This window comes from Pseudorca crassidens, chromosome 8 (assembly GCF_039906515.1).
Source record: "Pseudorca crassidens isolate mPseCra1 chromosome 8, mPseCra1.hap1, whole genome shotgun sequence".
NCBI classification, from domain to species: Eukaryota; Metazoa; Chordata; class Mammalia; order Artiodactyla; family Delphinidae; genus Pseudorca; species Pseudorca crassidens.
In genome coordinates, this window is record NC_090303.1 from 8485421 (window position 1) to 8509324 (window position 23904).

At 47.4% G+C, this 23904-nt stretch overlaps 1 protein-coding gene across 1 annotated transcript in view; it reads right to left on the reverse strand.

Moving 5' to 3' along the window:
- VOPP1 (VOPP1 WW domain binding protein) overlaps positions 1–23519 on the reverse strand; it is a 92036-nt gene extending 68517 nt beyond the window's left edge. Inside the window, exon 1 of the mRNA XM_067745695.1 lies at positions 23288–23519. Within this exon, the coding sequence (XP_067601796.1) occupies positions 23288–23341 (54 nt within the window). The 5' untranslated portion in view covers positions 23342–23519. The remainder of the gene's footprint in view (positions 1–23287) is intronic.
- Positions 23520–23904: the final 385 nt, after the last annotated feature.

Consider the following 23904-nt stretch of genomic DNA (forward strand, 5'->3'; position numbering starts at 1 on the left):
TTTGAAGTGAAAACAGAAAGACAAAGAGAGAGGGCGTTCCCAGGGCGGGGAACAGCGCCACCAGAAGCAAAGGGACAGGTTCTTCTGTGGAAACACTGATCAGTCCAGTTTGGTTGGCAAATTACCTACAAATTTCCTAGCGGGCTGAAACAGCACAAGACGTGTTCAGTGCCAAATCAGATTCTGAGCACACCTCATATCTCCAAGGTCAATTTTCCCATCCAAGCGAATGTCTAAAGTGCACAAAAATAAACGGAGAAGGGTCGTCTTATTCATTCCTCCAAAGGGAAGTCCTGAGTGGGAAGGGTCCATGAGGCAGAGAAAGAGGGCTTGGATTCCCTCTGGTACAGGAAGAAGGCAGACGGAAACACAGCAAAGGAGGGAATGGAAGCTGGAGCACACGGACAATACAAAGTGGGTGCTGAACTGATATAAAGGGCGGAGAGGTGGAGGGACGGCGCTGGAAGGCAAGTCAGAGACCAGCGACACAGGACCAAGGCCATGGTGGGACCCGCTGCCGTCGAGGCCCGGGCCTTCTGCTGGGTTTTAACATGCATTGCATGGGTAAGGCGGTCCATTAAAGGACTAGACGAGACGGACAAACACGATCGACCTTGGGATTTAGGAACAGCAAGGAGAGAAGTTAGGTGATTTCAAAAGCTCTGCACAAAATGCGTCTCCCCGCTAGAAGCTTAAGTTGCCTTCACAGGCTGTTCTCTCCACACTGTCTCTAGAAATGGGGTGGCAAGTATTTTCCTTCCCACCTTACATTGAACGGCTGCTCCTATCAGAAAGCATAAGACATTTTAAGGACATAAGGCACGGTCTACTAAATGTCTCTTACCTGGCAGACCTTCACACTCACACACCCCCGGCAAGAGTTCCCCTGGGTTACAAAGGAAGCCCAGGAAACCTAAGCGACACACGCCCCAAAACGAAATGCTAGAGGTCAGTTTAAAACTCAAGCCTGCCTGGCTCCAAAGTTGCCCTTTTTCTACCACATCACATCACCTCCCCAAACTGGGGGAGACCTCAGGTCATGGAGTCTGATCTACCAAGCAGCTGACAGAGATTCACTCATAGAAAAAAGTGATAAGGCAGCCGGTGGAGCCCTGTTCTCCCAGGAGAATGTCCAAGTGCCAACTGTGCTAAACTCAGAAAGTTGACAGAACGCTGTGAGGAAGAGACACAGGATTCCCTAGACTGTACCCTTGAACCCAGAGAAAAAAGTACACACAGCACTGGCTGCAAAGTGCTGATGAACGATGACATACTTTGGGAAAGACACGCGACCAAGACCTGCGCCTCGCGCTAGTCAAAGTCAGGGCGGAGCTCTCTGTCTGGGTGTCAGTGTTGCTACAGCAAAAAAGACAAACGCTTGACAACATAATTACAACTGCCAATCTTCCTACAAGGAATTAAACTTGGAAACCATTCAGGGAGCAACAGTAGGCACAGGAGTTAACTGCATCTCATAACCTTATTCCCAGTGTGCATTACACCGCCAGGAGGTTATTGCTGGAAAGGAACCATCGTTCATCCGTCGTACCGGCTAATTTTAAATTTTCAATTCAAGATTTTTTTTTTTTTTTCCACAAAAAGGAGAGGTTTGGGGGAAAGTTTTTTTTTTTTTTTTTGCGGTACGCGGGCCTCTCACTGTTGCGGACTCTCCCGCTGCGGAGCACAGGCTCCGGAGGCGCAGGCTCAGCGGGCATGGCTCACGGGCCCAGCCGCTCCACACTATGTGGGATCTTCCTGGACCAGGGCACGAACCCACGTCCCCTGCATGGGCAGGCGGACACTCAACCACTGCACCACCAGGGAAGCCCTGGGGGAAAGTTTTTAATGCCTCTAGTCCCTAGCAACTACAGTTCCACCACCTAGCATAATTTAATGGGGATATATTTTCATTTCCACTTTTGTACCACTTGGGAGGAAGAGTCAGGGCAGGGCTGGTGGCATTCTCACCAGTGAAAAATCTTTGTAGGAGGCCTGCTTTCAAAGTGAGGGAAATAGACGACTAGCCTGGGGAGCCAGAGGCTGTCTACCTATAACATAGACCCTAAAACAAGGTTCCTAGGCTTAGCTGTAAGCGCCAATTCATCTCCTGCCAGACAAACAATATTTAGATTACAGACCTAGGCCTCAAGATTTTGGTTTTGCTTTAAATATTTCCCGGAACAAAACCAATGAGACACACTGGGGCTCCCCTCAGCCCTAACAGACGCCCCCAGTCCCTATATCCCCAACCCCAGCAGCTCCATCCCTGCACACACCACAGCTGCTTAGGTCATTCATCACCACGTAAGAAGCCCTCCCAACCTCTGATTCCACTGGTATCACCGTGCTCCGTGTCCTACACACACACACACACACACACACACACACACTCACTCACACTCTTCCTAAGCCGCACAGCCAGGCATCGTTTCCTTCCAGACCCTGGAGCCTCACAGCAGGGCTGCTCCCAAGTCCGTCCTGGTCGGCACCACGGACGGCACACTGCACAACACAGCAGGTACCATTCAGAAAGACTCTGCTCTGACAGGCATATCCTGGTTGCATCTTAGCAACGCTGCCCACCCTGTTCAAAATTTACAATCTTGGATCTCTTTCCCTCCAACCCGTTGTGATTTCCAGAAAGTGAACCCTCATCCAGAACTGTGATCACGGGTAAAGAGAGGCGAGGCAGAGAGAACGAGCCATTCAGAGGCCCTCCTCCCCCACTCACTGCTGACGAGACAGGCTCTAAAACTCGTACAGTGATCAGTTAATTCTCGTAAGATAAAAAAACACACTTAAAAATGTGTGACGTCTGCCGCCTCACTCTTAGACACAGCACCTGGTCAGGGCAAGGGCGTGGAGTCAGCAAGGCTTGGGACAGGACAGAAACACCACACATCACCTAAGGAACGGACGGGGCACCGATGGGCACTTTGAACTAAGCTAAGGGTGGGTGAAATTTTAGGTTCATTCATGGATTTCAAATAAGGAAGTGACAGCTTGGGTTAGGGTTTCAAGAGATCACACAGGCAGAAGGAAGAGGGCCGTCCACAGGGAGAACAGCCAGGACTGAGGCAGGCGTGCAGGACGGAGGCCTGAGAGAGGTGCATTCTAGAACCTTGGAGGAAGGGTCAACAGGACTGCGGAGAATGCAGAGGGGGCGGGGCTGGAGTGGTCCAGGCTTCTGGAGCAGCCTCCTGGCTGGGTGGCGCGGCCACTGACCAAGATGAAAACCATCGGGGGCCACTTGGAGAAAGGATGGGCTCTGTTTCAGATACAGGGTCTGAGAGATTTCTATTAGGCAACTGGATCGATAAGGGCTGTCACTGAGCAGGGAATTCTTGGGCTAGAAACACAGATTCTGGAGACATTGGCGTAAATACTGTGATTGAAGATTTAGATGTGAATGAGATTCCTCGGGATCTTTCAGAGAACGGGAAGACGAGGAGGTGCTCAACCAAGCCTAGAAGACATGAGCATCGAAGGTGCAGACGAGAGGTCGGGACGGGGACGGTGAAAGAAGAGCCCCTGAGGAGGGGTGCTGCTGTGTGCTGGGAAGAAGAGCTTCATGAAGTGGTGCTGCTTCCAAGTTAGCCCGTTACACTGAAACATGCTTGTAAGCCAAAGGACGATCCACCTGAAACTTAAGGTACACAGAGAAATACACCTTTAAAAAGTCTTTTAAAAAAGTATCAGCCTGTCTGCAGACTTGGGAGAAGTCGCAAAAAAAAAGGGGGAAGGAAAGCAGCGAAACGCGGGGCTGGGATAGAAGGTGAGGGTGCAGGGGATTGGGCAAGGCGGGGGCCCTGTGTCGACACCCCCCTCACCCGTCAGCACTGCTGCCCGCTCCCTTCTCCCTGGCTCAAACCCCAGCCCTTGAAGGACAACATGTATAACAGATGCTGACTTGCAACAACCACTAAACTTTAGTGCCTCAGTTTCCCCACACGGGAAAGCTGAAAAGAAAGCTCCTACCATCTTCTTTGACTGCACACGTGACCTTTAATAAATCACTTAACTTCTCAACCTTAGTTTGCACCCTGTAAAGTGGAGTGACGACATTTACAAGGTTCGCGTGGGGAACACAAGTAAGGCACACAACTAAAACGGTGCGCGGCACACTGGGCGCAGATGAGATCCGGCTCTTACGGGCGGGAGTGCCATCTTAGCCCAGTGTATTGTTCTAGGTGGCCCTTTCCCTAAGTGTCCAAGTAGCAAAAGCTAAGTATGGGCCCCTCATCTCCCTGCCCCATACCTCATTATTAAATACAGCAGTAGTGGCTAATTATTTTCACAGGAGTGGCATGCCTTTGCCTGAGAACATAAGTCTTTATGATGAGTTTTAAAAAGAAAACCAAATTTCACTCACGTAATTTCTACTTAGCAAGGCCTTTCAAGGATTATAATCCCACTGATTTAAAGACTGCTTGGGACTTCCCCGGCAGTCCAGAGGTTAAGACTCCGTGCTTCCACTGCAGGGGACACAGGTTCGATCCCTGGTGGGGGAACTAAGATCCCATATACTACGCAGCCAACAAAAAAAAAAGACCGCTTGCACTAGAATTCCTTCAATGAGCTCTACTAATGAAAATAAAGAGAGGAAATAAATATAAATTAATGAATAATGCCAAAGAGTTCATAAACCAAAACCCACTCTTTTGTTTGTTTTCTTTTATATGTGCTCTAAGATATTTTCCAACAGATTTTCATAATAATTTCTACATGGCAATGCCACAATGGGTAGGTGTGCAGGGACCAAGCAGTCACATTTACAAATACAAGGCACTCGCCTAGCACCTCTGAAGCCTGCTTCTGCAGTCTTCCACTCCCACAGTGCCTGTCAAGCCCCCTTAAACCCTCCCTGACCCGTGGTGGCACAAAGCACTGGGCCGAACAGGCTGGGCCCCTGACTGCAGCCTACCTAGCAAGGTAGGGGCTCAGGGGCGCTGGTGGGGGGCAGGTCAGCAGGAGATGTGACTCAAATGCCACAAAGACAACCCAATGAGGCACTCTGGTTCCTGAGCTACCTTCCAGATCTTAAGCTTGTTCATATGTTTCTGGATTCCGTGAACCAAAATTCCCATAGTCCCCATTTCCATATACTATTTACAATAAAGATATATCACTTAGGGTAACACGGCTGAATTTCTCAGACTCTGAGAATGAAAAAGTCCTAAACGTGAACCATCTAGCGGGAACTCCTTCCAGGGCAGCCCAGACAGGACCCGCAGAGAAGAGAACATTATTATTATACGAACGTAAACACCTGGGGCAGGGGAACCAACAGTATTTAAGAACACAAACTCTGAAGCCAGTCTGACGAGGTTGGAATCCTGGCTCTAGCTAGAAAACCTTGGACAAGTTTCTTAATCTCCTGCGCCTCACCTGGTTCACCTGCAAGATGGATATAATGCAGCACTAAACTCAGAGAAGGGTTGTAGAGATGAAACGTCAAGTGTTTAAAGCCGTGCTTAGCAGGGTATCAGCAAGATGTCTGAATAGAAGGTGCCCAGCTCACATCCCCCACGTTAAGAACAAACTGACATCCATCCACAGACCAAAGGGTCCTCATGGGAGCTTTGGGATCCAGGTACAAAGCTGCAAAACCCTGGTGGAGCCCAAGACCGAGAAGAGTCGCTGGGAGAAGGCAGGCTCCCTGACAGTGGCCCTGGATACAGACCGAAAGCAGCCCTGCCCCCATGGACTCGGCTGTGGCCCAGCTTGGCCACGGTCCTGCACAGAGCCATGCTGCCTAGGCACCAGGAGGTGCCACCCTGTCTATGCCCCTGTTAACAGGATCTCCAACCTCAGACCCGACCTGTGACCGGCCCCAGCCCCACTCTAAGGTGGTTTAGAGTCACTCCTGCCGGCCCAGGGACCCAGCCATACCCACCTTTGCCCCTGGTAGCAGGACTGCTGACTTCAGTCCCAGCTGCAGACCCTCAAAGGGCCCTATGACTTGATTCCAGGCCCAATATGCCATGGTCCAGGGGCAATACCGCCCACCCAGGAAACCAGTGTGAGACACGCCTGTCCGAGCCCCCACTGGCAGGTCTGCTGACCTCAGTTCTGATTGCAAATCCTGAAGCAGCCCTGTGACCCTATTCTAACCCCACTCTACCCTGGTCCCAGAGGCAGTGCCGCCTACCCAGAGACCTGGTGGGAGCACGCTTAGGGATACAGCAGATGCCACCCTCACCCATGACCCTGGTAACAGGCCTAGAAATGGCACCATGACCAGGCTGCTCAACCACAGCCCTGGAGGCAGGCCCATCACCCAGGTGACAGACAGGATTCAACCCACCTGCATCCCCAGTAACAAGCCCGCCAACGGTGAACACAGCCGCAGACCCGGTGGCAGCCAAGTGACCAGGCTCTAGCCCTGCTCCAATGCAATCCCTGAGGCAGGCCCATCAGTCCGGGGACAGGGCAGCAGGTCTTTGCTTACTAAAATCCAGCCTGTAAAGACAGGAAGAGGTGTTTGCTCCTTCAAGTGCACAGACACCAACACAAGGCTACACGGACAACGATGAATCAGGCAAACATGCCCCACCACAGGAAACTGATAAAGCCCCAGTCACCCACCATACAGAACTGGAAATCTGTGACTTGCCTCGCGAAGAATTCAAAACAATGGTCTTAAGGTAGCTCAATAAGCTACAAGAGAACACAGGTAGACAACTCAACAAAATCAGGATAACGACACACGGACAAGATGAGAATTTCAAAAAAGAGGAATCATAAAAAAAGACCCAAACAGAAATTCTGGAACTGAGGAACACAATGAATGAAATGAAAAATCCAACAGATTCCTTCAGCACTACCTGATCAAGAAGAAGAAAGAATCTGTGAACTCAAAAACAGGTCATTTGAAATTATCCAGTCGGCGGGGGGGAAGAATGAAACATAGTGAAGACAGCCAATGGGATTTATGGGACACCATCAAGCAACTCAACAGATGCACTATGGGACTCTGAAAAGGAGAAAAGAGAGAGAAAGGACCAGAAAGTTTAGTTAAAGGAATAATGGCTGAAACTTTCCCAAATCTTGAGAGGGGTATTATGCCCATCCAGGTTCCTGAAGCTCAAAGGTCCCCAAACAGGATCAACCCAAAGAATGTTACACAGAAACACATTATAATTAAATTATCAACAGTCAAAGACAAAGAGAAAATTTTAAAAGCAGCAAGAGAAAAAAGGATTTATGATATACAAAGGAAACCCTATAAGGCTATAAGTGGATTTCTCAGCAGAAAACTTACAAGCCAGGAGACAGTGGGAAAATATATTCAAAGTGATGAAAGAAAAAGATGACCAATGAAGAATACTATACCCAGCAAAGCTGCCCTTCAGAAATGAAGACAAGACAAAGACTTTCTCAGACAAACAAAATCACCACTAGATGATGGTGGTGACTAGGGAATCATCACCACTAGACCTGTCTTACAAGAAACGCTAAAGGGCATTCTTCAAGAGGAAGAAAGGAACAAAGAAACTACAAAAAAGTCAGAAAATACTGGACAAAATGGCAAGAGTAAGTTCTTACCTGTCAATAATGACTTTAAATGTAAACAGATTAAATTATCCAATCAAGAAAACAAAGTGGCTAAATGAATGAGAATACAATATCCAACTATATGCTACATGCAAGAGACTCAAGCTTTAAAAATACACATAGGCTTAAACGGATGGAAGAAGATATTCCATGCAAATGTTAACCAAAAGAGAGCAGGAGTGGCTACACAGTTGTCCCTCTTTTTTTTTTTTTTTTTTTTTTTGCGGTATGGGGGCCTCTCACTGCTGTGGCCTCTCCCGTTGCGGAGCACAGGCTCCGGACGCGCAGGCTCAGCGGCCATGGCTCACGGGCCCAGCCGCTCCGCGGCATGTGGGATCTTCCCAGACCGGGGCACGAACCCGTGTCCCCTGCATCGGCAGGTGGACTCTCAACCACTGCGCCACCAGGGAAGCCCCAGTTGTCCTAAGTTGTCTTAACAACACTGTGCCAGTGTTGAACTATGCTAGTCCACTTTTACGCAGATGTTTTTTGATAAATACGTACACAGTACTACACGATCCACAGTTGGTTGAATTTGTGAATGCAGAATCTTGAATGCACAGGGCTCACTGTAACGTTACATGCAGTTGGCACCCCTAACCCCCATTGTTCAAGGGTAAACCATTCTTATATTAGACAAAATTGACCTTAAGTCAAAACTGTCAAAAGAGACAAAGAAGGTCATTACATAATGATAAAAGGTCAATTCAACAGGAAACTGTAAGTTATAAATATATATTTACCCACCATCAAAGCATCTAAATATATAAAGCAAATACTGACAGATCTGAAGGGAGAAATAGACAGAAACACAATAATAACAGGAGAGTTCAGTATCCCACTCTCAAAATGGATAAGTCACCCAAAGAGAATACCAGTAAGGAAACAGCAGAGCTGAACAACACTATAGACCAAATAGACCTAACAGACATATACAGAACTTTCCATCAACAACAGAAGAATACACACACTTCTCAAGTGCGCACAGAACATTCTGCAAGACAGATCACATCACAGTTCACAAAACAGGTTGTAAAAATTTCAAACAGATCAAAGCATTACCAGTTCAAAGCCTTAAATGTAAGACCTGAAACTGCAAAACACCCAGAAGAAAACACAGGGAAAAAGCTCCTTGACATGGGTCTTGGCAGTATGTTTTTGAATATGACACCAAAAGCAGAGGCAACAAAAGTAAAAATAAACAAGTAACTAAATATCTAACTAGATAACTTCTGCACAGCAAAGGAAACAACAAAATGAAAAGGCAACCTGCAGAGGGGTATAAAATACTTGTAAACCAAACCTGATAAGGGGTTAATATCTAAAATATACAAGAAACTCATACAACTCAGTAACAAAAAAATAAAACAAACAAACAAACAAAACAATAAATAACCCAATAAAATTAGGCAACATACCTGAAAATACATTTTCCCAGAGAAGACATACAGATGGCCAACGGGTACCTGAAAAGCAGCTCAACATCACTAATTATCAGGGAAATGTAAATCAAAACCACAATGAGATATCACCTAACACCTGTTATAATGGCTATTATCAAAACCACAAGAGAACAAGTGTTGGCAAGGATGTGGAGCAAAGGGAACACTTGCACACTATTAATGGGAATGTAAACTGGTGCAGCCATTATGGAAAACAGCATGGAGACTCCTCAACAAATTAAGAATAGAGCTACCGTATGATTCAACAATCCCATTGCTGGGTACGACTCCAAAAGAAATAACATCACTATCTTGAAGAGATATCTGAACCCTCATGCTCACTGCAGCATTATTTGCAGTAGCTAAGATGAGGAAACAACCCTGGTGTTCAACAATGGATGAATAGATAAAGAAAACATTTATTTATATATATATATATATATATATATAAACATATTAAACATATTTATATATAATACATATTTACGTAAAATAAAATTTAATTTATTTATATATTCATTTAAATTTTACATATTTATATATATGTATTTATTTAAATAAAATAAAGTAAATAAATATACATGTATTTAAATAAAAGTAACTTATTTAAATAAATTTATTTATTTAGAAAATATAATGTTATATGTATAATGGAATACGATTCAGTCTTAAAAAAGAAGAATATACTGGGACTTCCCTGGCGGTCCAGTGGTTAAGACTTTGCCTTCCAATTCCAGGGGTACAATTTGATCCCTGGTCAGAGAGCTAAGATCCCACACAATTTGCAGCCAAAAAACCAAAAAACATAAAACAGAAGCAATATTGTAACAAATTTAATAAAGACTTTAAAAATGATCCACATCCAAAAAAAAAATCTTAAAAAAAAGAACATCCTGCCATTTAACAATATAGATGAACCTGGAGGACATTATGCTAAGTGAAATAAGACAACTCAAGACAAATACTACCTAATCTTACTTATATGTGGAATGTAAAAGAGTTAAACTCATAGAAGCAGAGAGTAGAATGGCAGTTGCCAAGAGCTGAGAGGATGGGGAAATGAAAAGGTGTTGGTCCAAGGGTACAGAGATGCAGTTATGCGGGATGCCTAAGTTCTGGAGATTTCAGGTACAGCACGGTGACTGTCATTAATAAAACTGTACTTGAACTTTTCTGAGAGAATTGATCTTAAGTGTTCTCACCACACATACACAAGGTGACGTGAGGTGTGAAGTGTTAATGAGCTTGAATGGGGTGATCATTTCACAATGTATACACATATCAAACCAGCACATTATACTCCTTAAATATATATAATTTTAATTTGTCAAGTATACCTCAGTAAAGCTAGAAAAAAGAGAAAAAGAAAATTGGAAAGTATCAAAAATTTTTTAAAAAAATAGTCTTTGGCACATAGTAAACACACAGTAAGTGCTAGTTATCACATCATCACCATCATCTCTTATAAATCAGAGAAAGTAAAGAATGTTGGAGAGTTTTAAAAATACTCTAAGATGTTTCAAAAAAGTAATTGGGCTTCCCTGGCGGCACAGTGGTTGAGAGTCCGCCTGCCGATGCAGGGGACGCCGGTTCGTGCCCCGGTCCGGGAAGATCCCACATGCCGCGGAGCGGCTGGGCCCGTGAGCCATGGCCGCTGAGCCTGCGTGTCCGGAGCCTGTGCTCCGCAACGGGAGAGGCCACAACAGTGAGAGGCCCGCGTACCACAAAAAAAAAAAAAAAAAAAAAAGTAATTAACGCCACATACTAGCAAGAAGGTCTCTATATGTGTTTATATCTGAATCACTGGATTGATTTTTTATTCGAAAATGCTGGTCCTTGAGGACCCATCTAACACCATCCTCCTCCAAAACGAGTTTCCCATTGGGAAATATTGAGTCGGAGCGAGGGGAACCAAGTCATACTGCTAGGCCAGGACAGAACAAACACATCTATGTCCTAACAGAGATGCTGTGGAAGTTGATTTATTTGCATATCATGAAGGATTGTCGCGACCCACAATGCAACCACAAGGACAGAATCCTGTTACTCAGGGCTGAAAGCCTTCTAGTGGATACACAGTCTAATGAGTACTCCATAATTAGAGGCACACAAGAAAATCCTATTTTTTCACGTTTACTTTAAACTTCTCCCCAGAGAAATAAATGTAAGCTCATACAACAATGTGAATGTTTCACACCTGCTGACTTGTTTACATGTGCACGACTGCATGGAAGATGCCGCTTTCATCAGTGGGGGGACTCTGCCACCCTATAAAAGCTCTGCTGATACCAATTCCAACCATCTCTGCTCAGGAGACGGCTCTCCCAGGAGCCGTGATCTCCCTGTACAGAGGTAGCGTGACTGCACTGCACTGTGCAACCTCTTCCCTCCCGTGTTCACTCACATATCCGCCCGCACTCTCACCCCGGCCTCCTTGTAGCCAGAGACCCCACAGAGTAAGGACTTCAGACCATGGCCTAAAACACAGCAGGCTAAAGGGACACCACCAGACCCTGGCATCACGGGTGAAGCTGACCATCAAAGAAAGAGCTATTTTAGCGTCCTCAGACCTTTTCAGCAATAATAATGCAGACTTGCTAAAAACCAGAGGAGAAGGCAAAGGGAAGGTCAGAGTTCAAGGTCAGAGAGGAGCTAGCTTCACTGAAAAGCTTTAAATCACTTTAAGTTTCCTTCTGAAGACTTACCTGTATTAATTATATCTGTGCTCAAGGTACATAGACAACTTAGGTCAGGTGGATGTCAGGTGTTAGGTGGACAGATGATGATTTCAATGAGATCCTGAGTCAACTACCAAAAGAAGAACTAGACACACAACCAATTCTGATCACAAGGGAGGGATCCAGAAAAGGTCTCAATTCTAGTTGTGACAATCATCACTAAATAAACCTACCTCTACTCTCGGCAGCTGTACGAAATACGTCACCACCAGGTCATGCTGACACTTGGAAAGGGACCAGATGGTGGCCTAATGAAGAGGCTGACCCCTCTAGTCTTATGGGAGAAGTATGACTCCTGTCCAGGAGGAGGTCTCCAAGAACAGCCACTGCCCACAGAGCTGACCACATGGCAGCCGGACCAGCTGCCACAGTGATGGCCTCTCACACCCGGCTCCGCTGACCAAAGCCCAGGTGTCATGATTTTGAACACCAGCTCCTTTCCTGCAAGAAAGTGGTAAAAGCACGAAGTACATCAAGGAACCTGTGGTCTCAATTCCACATACTGTTAAAAATGCAATTTCTAGACCTTAACCCCCAGAGGCCCTCTTTCCTAAAACTGACCTGCCTGGGAACACAGGCTCTGGTGAAGATGCTGGTCAAGTGGCCATGCTAGTTCCCCTTTCACAACCACCCTTCATCTCTCTACAAAACAAGGTACACCTCCCACCCATTCCTACTCTTACAGGATGTGCTGGTCTAGAACTGAAAACTGTTCAGGGTGTCTTTCTAAGGCCATTGCAAATACTGGTATCAGCTCTGTCGAAGAGACATTACTCTGCCGCTTGTTAAAATGGTAAGGAAGACTTTATTCAAGACTGTGGCACCAGGGCTTCCCTGGTGGCGCAGCGGTTGGGAGTCCGCCTGCCGATGCAGGGGACGCAGGTTCGTGCCCCGGTCCGGGAAGATCCCATGTGCCGCGGAGCGGCTGGGCCGCTGAGCCTGCGCGTCCGGAGCCTGTGCTCCGCAATGGGAGGGGCCACGGCGGTGAGAGGCCCGCGTACCGCGAAAAAAAAGACTATGGCACCAGGGGAGAGTGTGATGAAGCTCAATCCCAAACTCAAAAAGGACAAGGGGGGATTTACAGCCAAGGAACAGAGTGAAGGAATCAAGGGACGGAAAATCACTAAGAGGACATATCAATGGGAGGGGCATTCCTGCTAAGTTGATTTAACAGAATTCTTGCTGAAGGCAGGTCAAAGTAATCGCATATCAAGGATAGGGGGACAATGTAGCAAGATCCTTGCTAAACGTGGGTCAGCGCAGACAGACGAAGAAGGCCAGGGAGAGGCCCAGTCAAGACAGCACAGAGGAACCTCACTGAAGTTCCGTCAAGGAGACTACCTTTGTCAACACACACTTTGCACCTCAGGCGCTCTCAAACTCTTTGCTTTAAATTAAATTGAAAAATGACCTGATCACAGTTTACTGTGAGGTTTGGGCCCATGACTCAGAAGAAGTTCAATATGAAACTTCTTCCATTTCTACCCGTGATACATGATCCAACTGAAAAAATAAAATCCTCCCCCACCCCACTCAGAAAATTATTGCCAGTAAACTTTTCTGTTTACTAATATTCAGTTGGTAATATATTTACAGTGTTTCCATCGAATGTGTAATAACTGTAATGATAACTCTGTTAGTAAATTTTTAATCTTTTAATCGTTTATCTGAGGAAACGTTTTAAAAATTAACTCGATATATATTTTTGTGACCAAAAAGAGGATGGCAAAAACAGACTTTCAAGCATAGATTTCATTAAAGTTCTGTGTGGGAAGCAGAATGGAAGCAGATCAAAGAGAAAAGGAGGTGATGTAAAATTTCCAACTGTTAAAGATGAGCTTGTTTGCATATTTTTAAAGGAATGATAGTGCACAGCCTAAAAGTTGAGAATTATGTTTTATTCAGGAGATACACTGAGGACTTAAGCCCTGGAGACAGGCTCTCAGGTAGCTCTAAGGGACTATTCTGAAGAGGTCGGGGAGGAGCGAAGAGATAGATTTATAGAGAGAGATATCTGTATCTCTGTCTTTCTCTAAAAACAACAACAAAAACCTCCCAGGTAGTTGGAACATCAAAAGATTACTGTTAAAGAACACCAGGCATCTCAAGTTAATGAATTTAGCACTTTTCTATGTATGGGAAGATGCAAGAGTCTAGGCTCTTTGAAATCGTTCCTTTGAGCTGCATCTTAACTACTTAGGGCCGGTAACCTGTTTTTTTCTATCCTGAACCCCTCAGGGTGCACAGTCTGGGGAGGCTGCAGTGGCTGAGGGCTTGATGGCCGCAACAACCTTTGTTAACTGATGTGGCCAGTGACATCCTTCCTCTACAATAATCAGTATCAAATTGCTCCTGGTATTTAAATTCCACTGTATACACTGAGTGCTCTTCTAGTTCAATTTTAAATAGTTAATTTTCACAATACACAAGAGATCAAATCCAATAATCTCACTGGATCCAATTCATTCGTCATTTAAAATCTGTGATAAAAATATTGCAAGTCAACTCAAAAAATATGTGCAGGGGTATACAGTTTTTGAAAATTCCTTAAGAGAGTATACAAACAAAAGGTTTGACACTCTCTGAGCTAGAGAAAAACGGTCAGGAGGAAAGTGACAAGAAATAAGTAAAAAAGAACAAAAGAAAGAAGCCAGGGTTCCGGAAAAAGAATCCTGAACTGCTTGGAATGTACCTTGAAGTCAGTAGAGAGCAGCTGAGGTTGCAGAGATTTTAACCAAGTGGGGAGACCCTGCAGCAGTGTGAGAACGATGCCCTGAGGCTGTGGGACTTGCCTCACACACCCCACCCCCTTCTCATCCGTTTGTTTTCTATACAACTAAGGAAACAAAGTACCACAACTAGGAACTTTCACAAACTCTCACAATCAAACTAACTCCCACACTCCCTGCCCCCCCCCATAAGAGTTTAAGATCTGTCCCCACTCTCTCCAGGAAGCCATAGTTTGATTCTTTGGACAACACAGGCATAAATCACAAGATACCAAGAGACGGAGACCAGCCACAGAGCCAAAGGGTTTCACTCAACTTTACTCCCAGTTAGTTAAAAGTCAAGGTGTTACCTTTGTGGATGCTGCCTTCTGCTCCGCCATCCAAAAAGCATCAAAGGGGTAGAGCATTCTAGTTTGAACCCTTTTATTGCTTTACCCAGAGCAAAAATTGAGAGCCAAAGATGGTAGTAATCACAATCTTCCTTTCCCTTGTTTTGGACACTAATGACCAAGTTTCTTTTCAATCTAGTCACAGATATACTAAAAAGGGAAGAAAGCACAATTATTAAATAAAAAGGTATTTTTGGAGCCCTCTCTCCATTTTGGCAGGGAACCTGGGCAAGGCACCTTGCTTAGAAACAACTGACAATGTTCACAATCTGTTGGTCCAAACTGTGCAGAGCTAAATTCCAAGTGGTGGCTTTTCCCCCAAGCTTCCCTCTACCCTGGGGCACTTCTCTTCTTACAGGTGACTCAGTGGAGTCAATGAGAGCCTAAGTAATTTACCCAAAAGACTCCCAGCCAATACACAAAGGGCTGAGATTCCACAAAACATCCCTATGTTGCCATCTGCTATGGTCTGAATGTTCATGTCCCCTCAAAATTCACGCTGAAGTGCTAACGCCAATGCGGTGGGATTAAGAAGTAGGGGCACTTAGGGTGTGATTAGATCGCAAGGGTGGAGCCCTCGCGAGTGGGATAGATGCTTTTATGAAAGAGGCCCCACAGAGACTGCTTACCCTTCCACCATGGGAAGACACAGCCAGAGGCGCCAGCTTTGAACCAGGAAGAGGGCCCTCACCGAACTGGACCTTGCTGGTGCCTTGACTGACCACCCAGCCTCCAGAAATTGTGCTGTTTATAAACTACCCGGTAGGTGGTATTTTGTATTTTGTTATAACAGCTCAAATGCACTAAGACACTATCTAAACAAGAAACTTAACTCCCATCAGGGGTCTTCTGTGCCTCAAGTACACAATCGATCAATTTCAAACCTGATTTATAAGATACTACTTCTTTGTTCTGGTCGGAGGATGTTGTGCTCTAATCAAGAGCTTCGAAGTATGCAGCTACACTTCGTGAAAATATATATATTCATACTCATTGCCTCCCTGTATCCGCTGACCACTTGACTCCTTACCCCAACCAGCAAAGGTCACCGTGTCCTACTCACCGAACACAACGGCCGTGCATAAGGCTCTCAACTGCTCTGCAGCATGAGCGCAGATAACTCCCAAATTTAGATATCTGGCTAGACTCTTGGATCTTTCCTCACAGAGGGCAGATGATCAAACACTTCAAAACACTGCACGTTTAAATCTAAATTCTGACTTTTTAAAATTAAGGACATCAGTATTCTCCAAGTCAAAATCTCAACCAGGGACTTCCCTGGTGGCACGGTGGTTAAGAATCCATCTGCCAATGCAGCGGACACGGGGTCGAGCCCTTGTCCGGGAAGATCCCACGCGCCACGGAGCAACTAAGCCCGTGAGCCACAACTACTGAACCTGCGAGCCACAACTACTGAGCCCGCAAGCCACAACTACTGAGCCTGTGCGCCTAGAGGCCATGCTCCACAACAAAGAGAAGCCACCGCAAGGAGAAGCCCGCGTACCACAATGAAGAGTAGCCCCCGCTCGCCGCAACTAGAGAAAGCCTGTGCACAGCAACGAAGACCGAACGCAGCCAAAAATTAATTAATTAACTTTAAAAAAATCTCAATCATCTACTTCAACCCAGATGTAAGTCTCCATCTTTGACTTGGCTCGATTTAACATTTTTTTTACTCCATTGGGCAAAGCTGACACGGTACGATAATCAAATCTGTATATGGCACAAAACCATAAAGGTACTGGATTTTAAAAGATAGCATTCAAACAGAGGTTGACAGGCTTAAGGAGATGAGATGAAGGAAGTAATGTAAAATAGAATTAATATATAGTCCTCAATTTAGGTTTTATATATTATACTCAACACTCTACAACTGTTATGAGGATTTGTGGGTTACCACCAACAGATGTTAAAAACATCTGTGTCACTGCAAACTCAGTGTAAATCTCTTGGCTTCTCTGCATAATGCAAAGGTCCAAACAAGGGCTGTGACAGTGCCAGTGAGACCACATCTACAGAACAGAGTGTCCTTATTGTTCAAACAAGTCCCAATGGGGAAGAGATGGGAGGCAAGCCAAAGGCTGCATGACAAAATGCACCCAACACTGAACTCATTCCTTCTAAAACAGTGTACCAACACCGCAGCCCACTTAACACAGCAGCTCCATAATCAGCCTCCGGTGTCAGGATCACAGGCAAGTACGACACAAATACCACACAGATGGACGGCAAAGTGACCCTGCAGATCTTGCAAAGATACGCGAAGTCTATGGAAGAGACAAAAGGCTCTGGCAGGTACCCGTTAATAATGACCCAACAGATGCCCCAAACAGAATGATATGAATAAAAAAGACCAAGAGAAGCTAGAGGTGGACGTACGGCGGGGTTTGATCACTCGAGCAAATAATTCTGGGAAAAAAAGAAAAGTCCCTTACTATGATCATGCCACTAACTTTCAAGGTCAAGTGAAGACTATGCTATTATGCATCACAGACTTTTATCAGAGAAATTAATCTCCCCCGCCCAAATTGATTCAATTCTAAAAATGGGTACTTGGGATGGAATTATCTTAGTTTTATTATCTGGGCTTTGTTTTTCCAAATTAAGCTGAAACTTTTTCCTCACTATTAACTATGAAATTTTGATCCCTGTTTTAAGTGGATTCACTTTGAGTGGCCTTTTTCTAGGACCATTTTTTTCAGACAGTGATGATTTCCTGACCACTGTTCATCCAGTTTGGCAGTTTTCAGAGGGCAGCTGTGAGGACGGTGAGATGATTCAAAACCACATCTTGTGAGAAATAACAGAAGGAAATGATGCCAGGAGAAGAACACGGGGTGGGGAACAGGGGGTGCGCGGAGACCAGCACAGCTGTGTTCAACTGAGGGACTGTCATTGTGAACATGTTTATTCTGAAAAGCCCAAGGGGTACAAAAGTAGAACCAGGTAGAAACAATGCGGACATTTCTACTCAGTATAACAGAAAACTTTAACAACTAAAATTGTCCAAAAAGCTGATGCCTTGCTTTGAGATAGTGAGTTTCCATCACCAGAGGTGTTCAAATAATGATTTAGCTCTAAGTCCTAACACACAAGGCCCCCTTCAGAGTCATAGCTGATCAGCTACCTTCCCCTCTCCTACTGTAGACCTAGTCAGCTCCCTCCTGCAGGGTCATTACCACTGTTCTTTGTACTCATTCAAATATTTACTGAGTCCTTGCTGTGTGCCAGGCACTGTTCCAGGAGCTGGGGATATTTCAGTGAACAAAATGGATCAAAACCTTTGCTCCTATAATGTGTAGATTGTGGAAGGGAAATTCCATCATGTTTTGAAGGTAAGAGATACAGAGAAAGGAGAGAATTGGTCAGAGCCAGAGTGCTGGGAGGAGAATTGGGTTGAGATTTTATATAGGGTGGTCAAGGTAGGCCTCATCAAAAGGGTGACATTTGAGGCCTCACTGAGCGGATAAATGGACGTTCTAAGAAAAGGACTTGCCATCCCATGGCTAGATAATCCAGTGGCCAAAAGCCTGATCCATGTGCTTCTAGAGTCACGGCCCCCTCGTTGGTCTTTATAGGTTTGCACAAGCCACAGGAAAGCAAGGGCCAGGGAGGGCCCCAAGTCAGGGCCCAGAGCCCCAGGCCCTCCTCACACACCCGGAGCCAGTTTCCCCCAGTTCAGAGTGGAGCCCTCGCCACCAGGCTCACGTATCACTGCCACCCCTCGTCCTCAGCACCCAGCCTCCGTGGAGCTTCCATAGATAACAAACTCCCCCACAGTCTTCTCTTTCACTCAAACTGCATGTTGCTCAGATTCTAAAAACTCTGAAGAGTGGGAAGGTGGCAGTAGTTTATTTCAGAAAATTGGCGTCCAAGGGCTGCCACATTCATCGCAATTCCAGGGTACAAAAAACATTTGGCATGAGACAAAAAACACCCTTAAACATGACTTGGTTCTAATTTCAAGACTCCTGGGCATCAAAATACAAAGGACTTTAGAAAAATACTCAGTAATCCTGTGAATTTCCCTAGTGTCAAAAGACGATGTTCCCCTTCCAATCCTCTCTCTCGAAGAGAAGACCACTCCTTTTTCTAGCCCCAGAAGGGATGTTCTTTGGCCGGAATAAGTTTGAACCACATGGCGGCCTCACTTCAAGGTTTCCAGCTTTGGGTTCCAGGGGAGGAACAGAAAGATACTGATGCCGGTCTCTTGAATAAAATAACCTAGTAGAGTTCTTTCCCCCACGGATGGATGCAGCAGAGCCCCCAACCCTGGCACAGGGGGATTTATACTAAATAGTGCATTACACATTTCTGGGATCATTTCAGGAAGGACAGAACGCGTAACAAATACTGCTCAGTATATTACAGACGTGTCAACAACCTGACCTCTAGAAAGAGACTGCTGTGACAATATCCAGAAAGCCACGTATTCTGACAAAAGCCCACGGGGGGCGCATATGCTCAGCACCTAATGACTCCTCGGGTTCTGCTAAGCCATACTCAGGCTTGGAACCGCTTTTCTTCTTCAGTTTCTATGCTGCGGCTGCCACCCAGCGCACTAGCGGACTAGTTCACCAGGGGTACTGGGAGACGGCTCAGCACCGTCACCGTTCCTGCAGCCACTGTTCACAGGGCCTCACACAGACCAGTGGACAGGAGGACAACACACAACTTTAGCATTTCATGACCCAAGAAGCGCCGCGGGATTCCCCTATTCTGTGGGCGCCCCATGGCCCACGTGCCTGGGATATCTACCCAGCTGGCACGGAGCAACTGGGGAGGAGGGAAGATGAAATAAGGGTCCCTGCCGGCTTCCCATGCGATTCACAGGCAAGTCCGGTTAACAGAAAGGAAAGGTCACTTCAGTGATGAGCGTCCCAGAAGCCTCCCCAGGGAAGGGATAATGCTGCCCCCCAGCCGGCTCCTACTAACAGCTCTGCCTGGGCTTTGGGGTGAGCACAGGCCAGGGCTTCCAGGACAGTCCTACTGATGCCTGCTGTGCGGGCACGACTGTTAACAGTCCCCAGCGTCACTCTCCAGTGTCACAGTTTGCATGCTAAATTATATGGTCCCCTAAATGGAGCTGAGTTCCTAGAGGGAATTTTGCTGGTTTTCGTGGGGCCATACCCATCCAAGTCTACCACTGGCCTCGGGACAGACCGAGTACAGATTCTCTCCATGTCTCTGTGTCCAGCAGTGGGAGAGGCACAGGATGCGGCAGTCGGAGCCCCGCTGGCTGGGTTAGCATCTCAGGCCCTCACACGTCACAGCAGTGAGACTGTGGACAAGCTCTTTAACATCCCCATTTGACACAAAAATGGGACTAAAAGTAATTGCTAAGAAGATTAACGAGTTAATATTTGTCATGTGCTTAGAACACAGGGGAAGCACTCTGCTAAGTGAAAAACCAACACGCAGTCTAGCTGTCTAACAGGTAAGTGAACTTCTATAGGAGGATGTGAGGCAGGGGAGGAAAGCCCTTCTTAAACAACTTTTAGACACCCTCCATGCTCAAGGACTTCTCCCGAGCACACCACCCCCGCCCCAAGCCCGCCCCACACAACCCTGCGCGGTGCTGCCTAGGAACAGGATGCCAGAGGGCCAGGGCAGCATAAAGGCTGCCAGGTGGTTTATGGTCAACTACACGACAGCCACAGTGAAACCAGCTCAAGCAGAACAAAGACAGGTATTCCAGGTTGCAGCTGGCTGTCAGAAGCCTTCAAACATCTCCCCCCGTTGTCTTAGGCCCTCAAATTGAAGAGAGCTCTTTGCCTCATCACATACTCGGCAATGGAAATAGCACATTTATGTATGTGATTCAGGACCTCAAAAGCATCAGAGGCGTACTGATAACAACCAATATTAGATGAAATTCAGAGCAACCCACTCAAGATGAAAAGATCTCAGATGTATAACTCACATGTAAGATTCCATGTGATACATTAGAAAGAAATCTCCTTAATTCCTCAGAGAGACACCCCTCTACCACAAACAAAACAGGTGCTTGGGACAGTCGTGCAAAAGTGGGCTACACCACACCATCCCATGAAAACAAAAATTACCAATCATCTAGATATCTGACTTTGTGAAAGCATCAATTTACTCCTTTAAATTTTAGTGTATGGGCTTCCCTCGTGGCGCAGTGGTTGGGAGTCCACCTGCCGATGCAGGGGACATGGGTTCGTGCCCCGGTCCGGGAAGATCCCACATGCCGCGGAGCGGCTGGGCCCGTGAACCATGGCCGCTGAGCCTGCACGTCCGGAGCCTGTGCTCCGCAACGGGAGAGGCCACAACAGTGACAGGCCCGTGTACCGCAAAAAAAATTTTAGTGTTTGTCACAGTTCTGCTTAATATCATTTGAACCTTTCAGGCCTGATTTGAACTCTCTCTTAAGATGATAAATTCCTGAAGAACGTCGCGTCTCCCAGACTGTGCACCCAGAGGGGATTCAGGATGGAGAAAAACAGGATACTGGCCCCAGATAGCTGAGGTGCATATCAAAGGAATGATTTCAATATGCTCAAACTCTTGCAACTTCCCATACATAGAAAAGTGCTAAATTCATTAACCTGAGATGTCTGGTTTTCTTTAATAGTAATCTTTTGATGTTCCAACTACCTGGGGGTTTTTTGTTTGGTTTCTGTTTTTGTTTGGCAAAAACTCCTCTATAGGGGGCTTCCTTGGTGGCACAGTGGTTAAGAATTCCCCTGCCAACGCAGGGAACACAAGTTCGAGCCCTAGTCCGGGAAGATTCCACATGCTGCGGAACTACTAAGCCCGTGCGCCACAACCACTGAGCCTGAGCTCTAGAGCCCGTGAGCCACAACTACTGAGCCCGCGCACCATAACTACTGAAGCCCGTGTGCCTAGAACCCATGCTCCACAACAAAAGAAACCACTGCAATGAGAAGCCGCACACTGCAACGAAGAGCAGCCCCCACTCACCACAACTAGAGAAACCCCACGGGCAGCAACGAAGACCCAACGCAGCCAAAAATAAATAAATAATTTTATATTAAAAAAACCTCCTCTGTATCCTGGCTCCTCCCTTAACCCTTCAGAGCAGTCCCTCCGAGTGATCTGAGAGGCTGTGTCCCAGGCTTAAGTATTTTGAAAAGAACTGAGTCCTTGAAGCAGTCTAGGCTACGTACAGGGCACAGCACCACACACACTAAAGACGTGCAGGAGGCAGAACCAACGAAATGCTAGGTAATTTCACCAAGTGCTGATTTAACAGTGGGGGGATCGCATGTGTAGGTACAGATGCATGCGTTTTTATGTGAATAGTGGTCTCAGATTCACGTCTCCATTATCTGTCTGGTGATCACCCAGGAGACGTGATACCTAAGGTCATAAAATTATGAATCAACAAAAAGGACGCAAGTGGAGGGCACTCCACAAAAACATGAACCACTCAGCCAGGGAGACAGAAGAACAAAAAGAGTAAGTCTTTGCTATGGCAGGGCCGGGGGCAAGAAACTTTTCCATCAACCTTCTTTTCAGGAGAGCTCAGACTCTCCCTCCCATTTTGTAACACTGATTTCCTTATACATGAAGAAAACCAAGGAGTCGTTTCCAGAGTTTTACTACCTAAAAGAGAAAACGTAAGAACCTCACCACTCATTTACTTTGACTTCATTAATTTAATAAAATTTCATTCAAAATAATGGAAGTGAGCAGGGAATAGAACAAACCTTAATCCAGACTGCACCCTAGGGCCCCACTAGCTCCCATTTTAAAGAAACCGCTGTAGCAAGAAGGGGGTGGTCGCCATCTGAGGGCGCAACTTTCCGGCCGGGGGCAGCCGAGGTCCCCACGAGGTTGCGGTCACCAGCAATTCCTCCGCCGTCGCTTCAACAAGTCCCCTGTCTCGGCTCCAAAAGACCACACCCACCCCGGCTCTTCGGGGGTTTTCTCTCGCTTCGGAAGACTGCGCTTCATCCTCACCGGCGGGGACATTTACTCCTGCTCAGTCCCGCCATCTCACTCGGGGACCCGTGACACCTCCCTCATCCACGTCTCCGCGCGGTCGCGCCCCGACCCGGCGGCGCCCCCTCCCCAGCCCCAAACCGCTGGTCGCCCTGACTCTGCGCCTGCGCCGCTTCAGGGACCACCCGCCCGCCAGCCCCACCAGACCCGGGCCCCCGGGGGAGGCGAGGGGAGGGGTCGGGCGCACAGCGCGCAAAGGGTTCTCCCGGGTCCTCCCCACGCGCGAGAATCGGTAACGCGGGGCGGGGGGACTGAGGGCCGTCGGAGGAGCGGGGAGGGCTGGGACGACCCCGTCACCAGGGCGCGGACGCCTTCCGCACGGGGGCTTGTGCGGGTCCGTGAGGCCGCGGCTCTCGGCCCTCAGCCTTCAGGGCTCCCGCACACGGTCTCCCGGGCGCCTCGGTGCCGTTACCGCTCAGCCCCGCCCGGCCCGGCCCTACCTCCACGAGCAGCCCGAGCAGCAGCGCCGCCGCACTCCCGGCCAGGCGGCCCATGGCTGCGCGTCCTCCTGGTCGCAGGCGCGGGCCAGCAGCACGTCCCCTACGAGGGGGCCAGCCGGCTGGCGGGCGGGATCCCGGCCCGGAGTCACAGGGGTTCGGGCTGGCGGGCGGGGAGCCGGGCTGAGCCGCTAAGCCCTCGCCGCGCGCGCCCCCGGCTCGCGCGCCCCCGGCTCAGCTACGGGGTGTCAGGGTCAGCCCCGCCGGAGTGCGCGCGCCAGGAGCTGGGAGATGAGTCGCAGAGGCTGGCGAATGGGAGGGGAGGGGCCAGCTGTTTCCTCCCTCCTAGGAGACCGCCCAGTCACCCCTGAATAGACCTGGTAAGGTTTTTAAAAGAAGCAAAGTCTCCGCGGAGTGAGGCTTGTTCCAGAGGGAGATACATGAACCCGTTGTGTGCCTCCAGGTTCTTCACCGTCCCTCCCATCCCTGCACACCGTGGGGGCGGTGCACCCTCCCGACGTGTGACGGCAAGGACGGCCAAAGGATGAGGCAGACGGAGAATGGAAGAATCCCTGCGCTTCACCTCTCGCTTAGATGTGGTGCTTTCATGCCCGCATCCT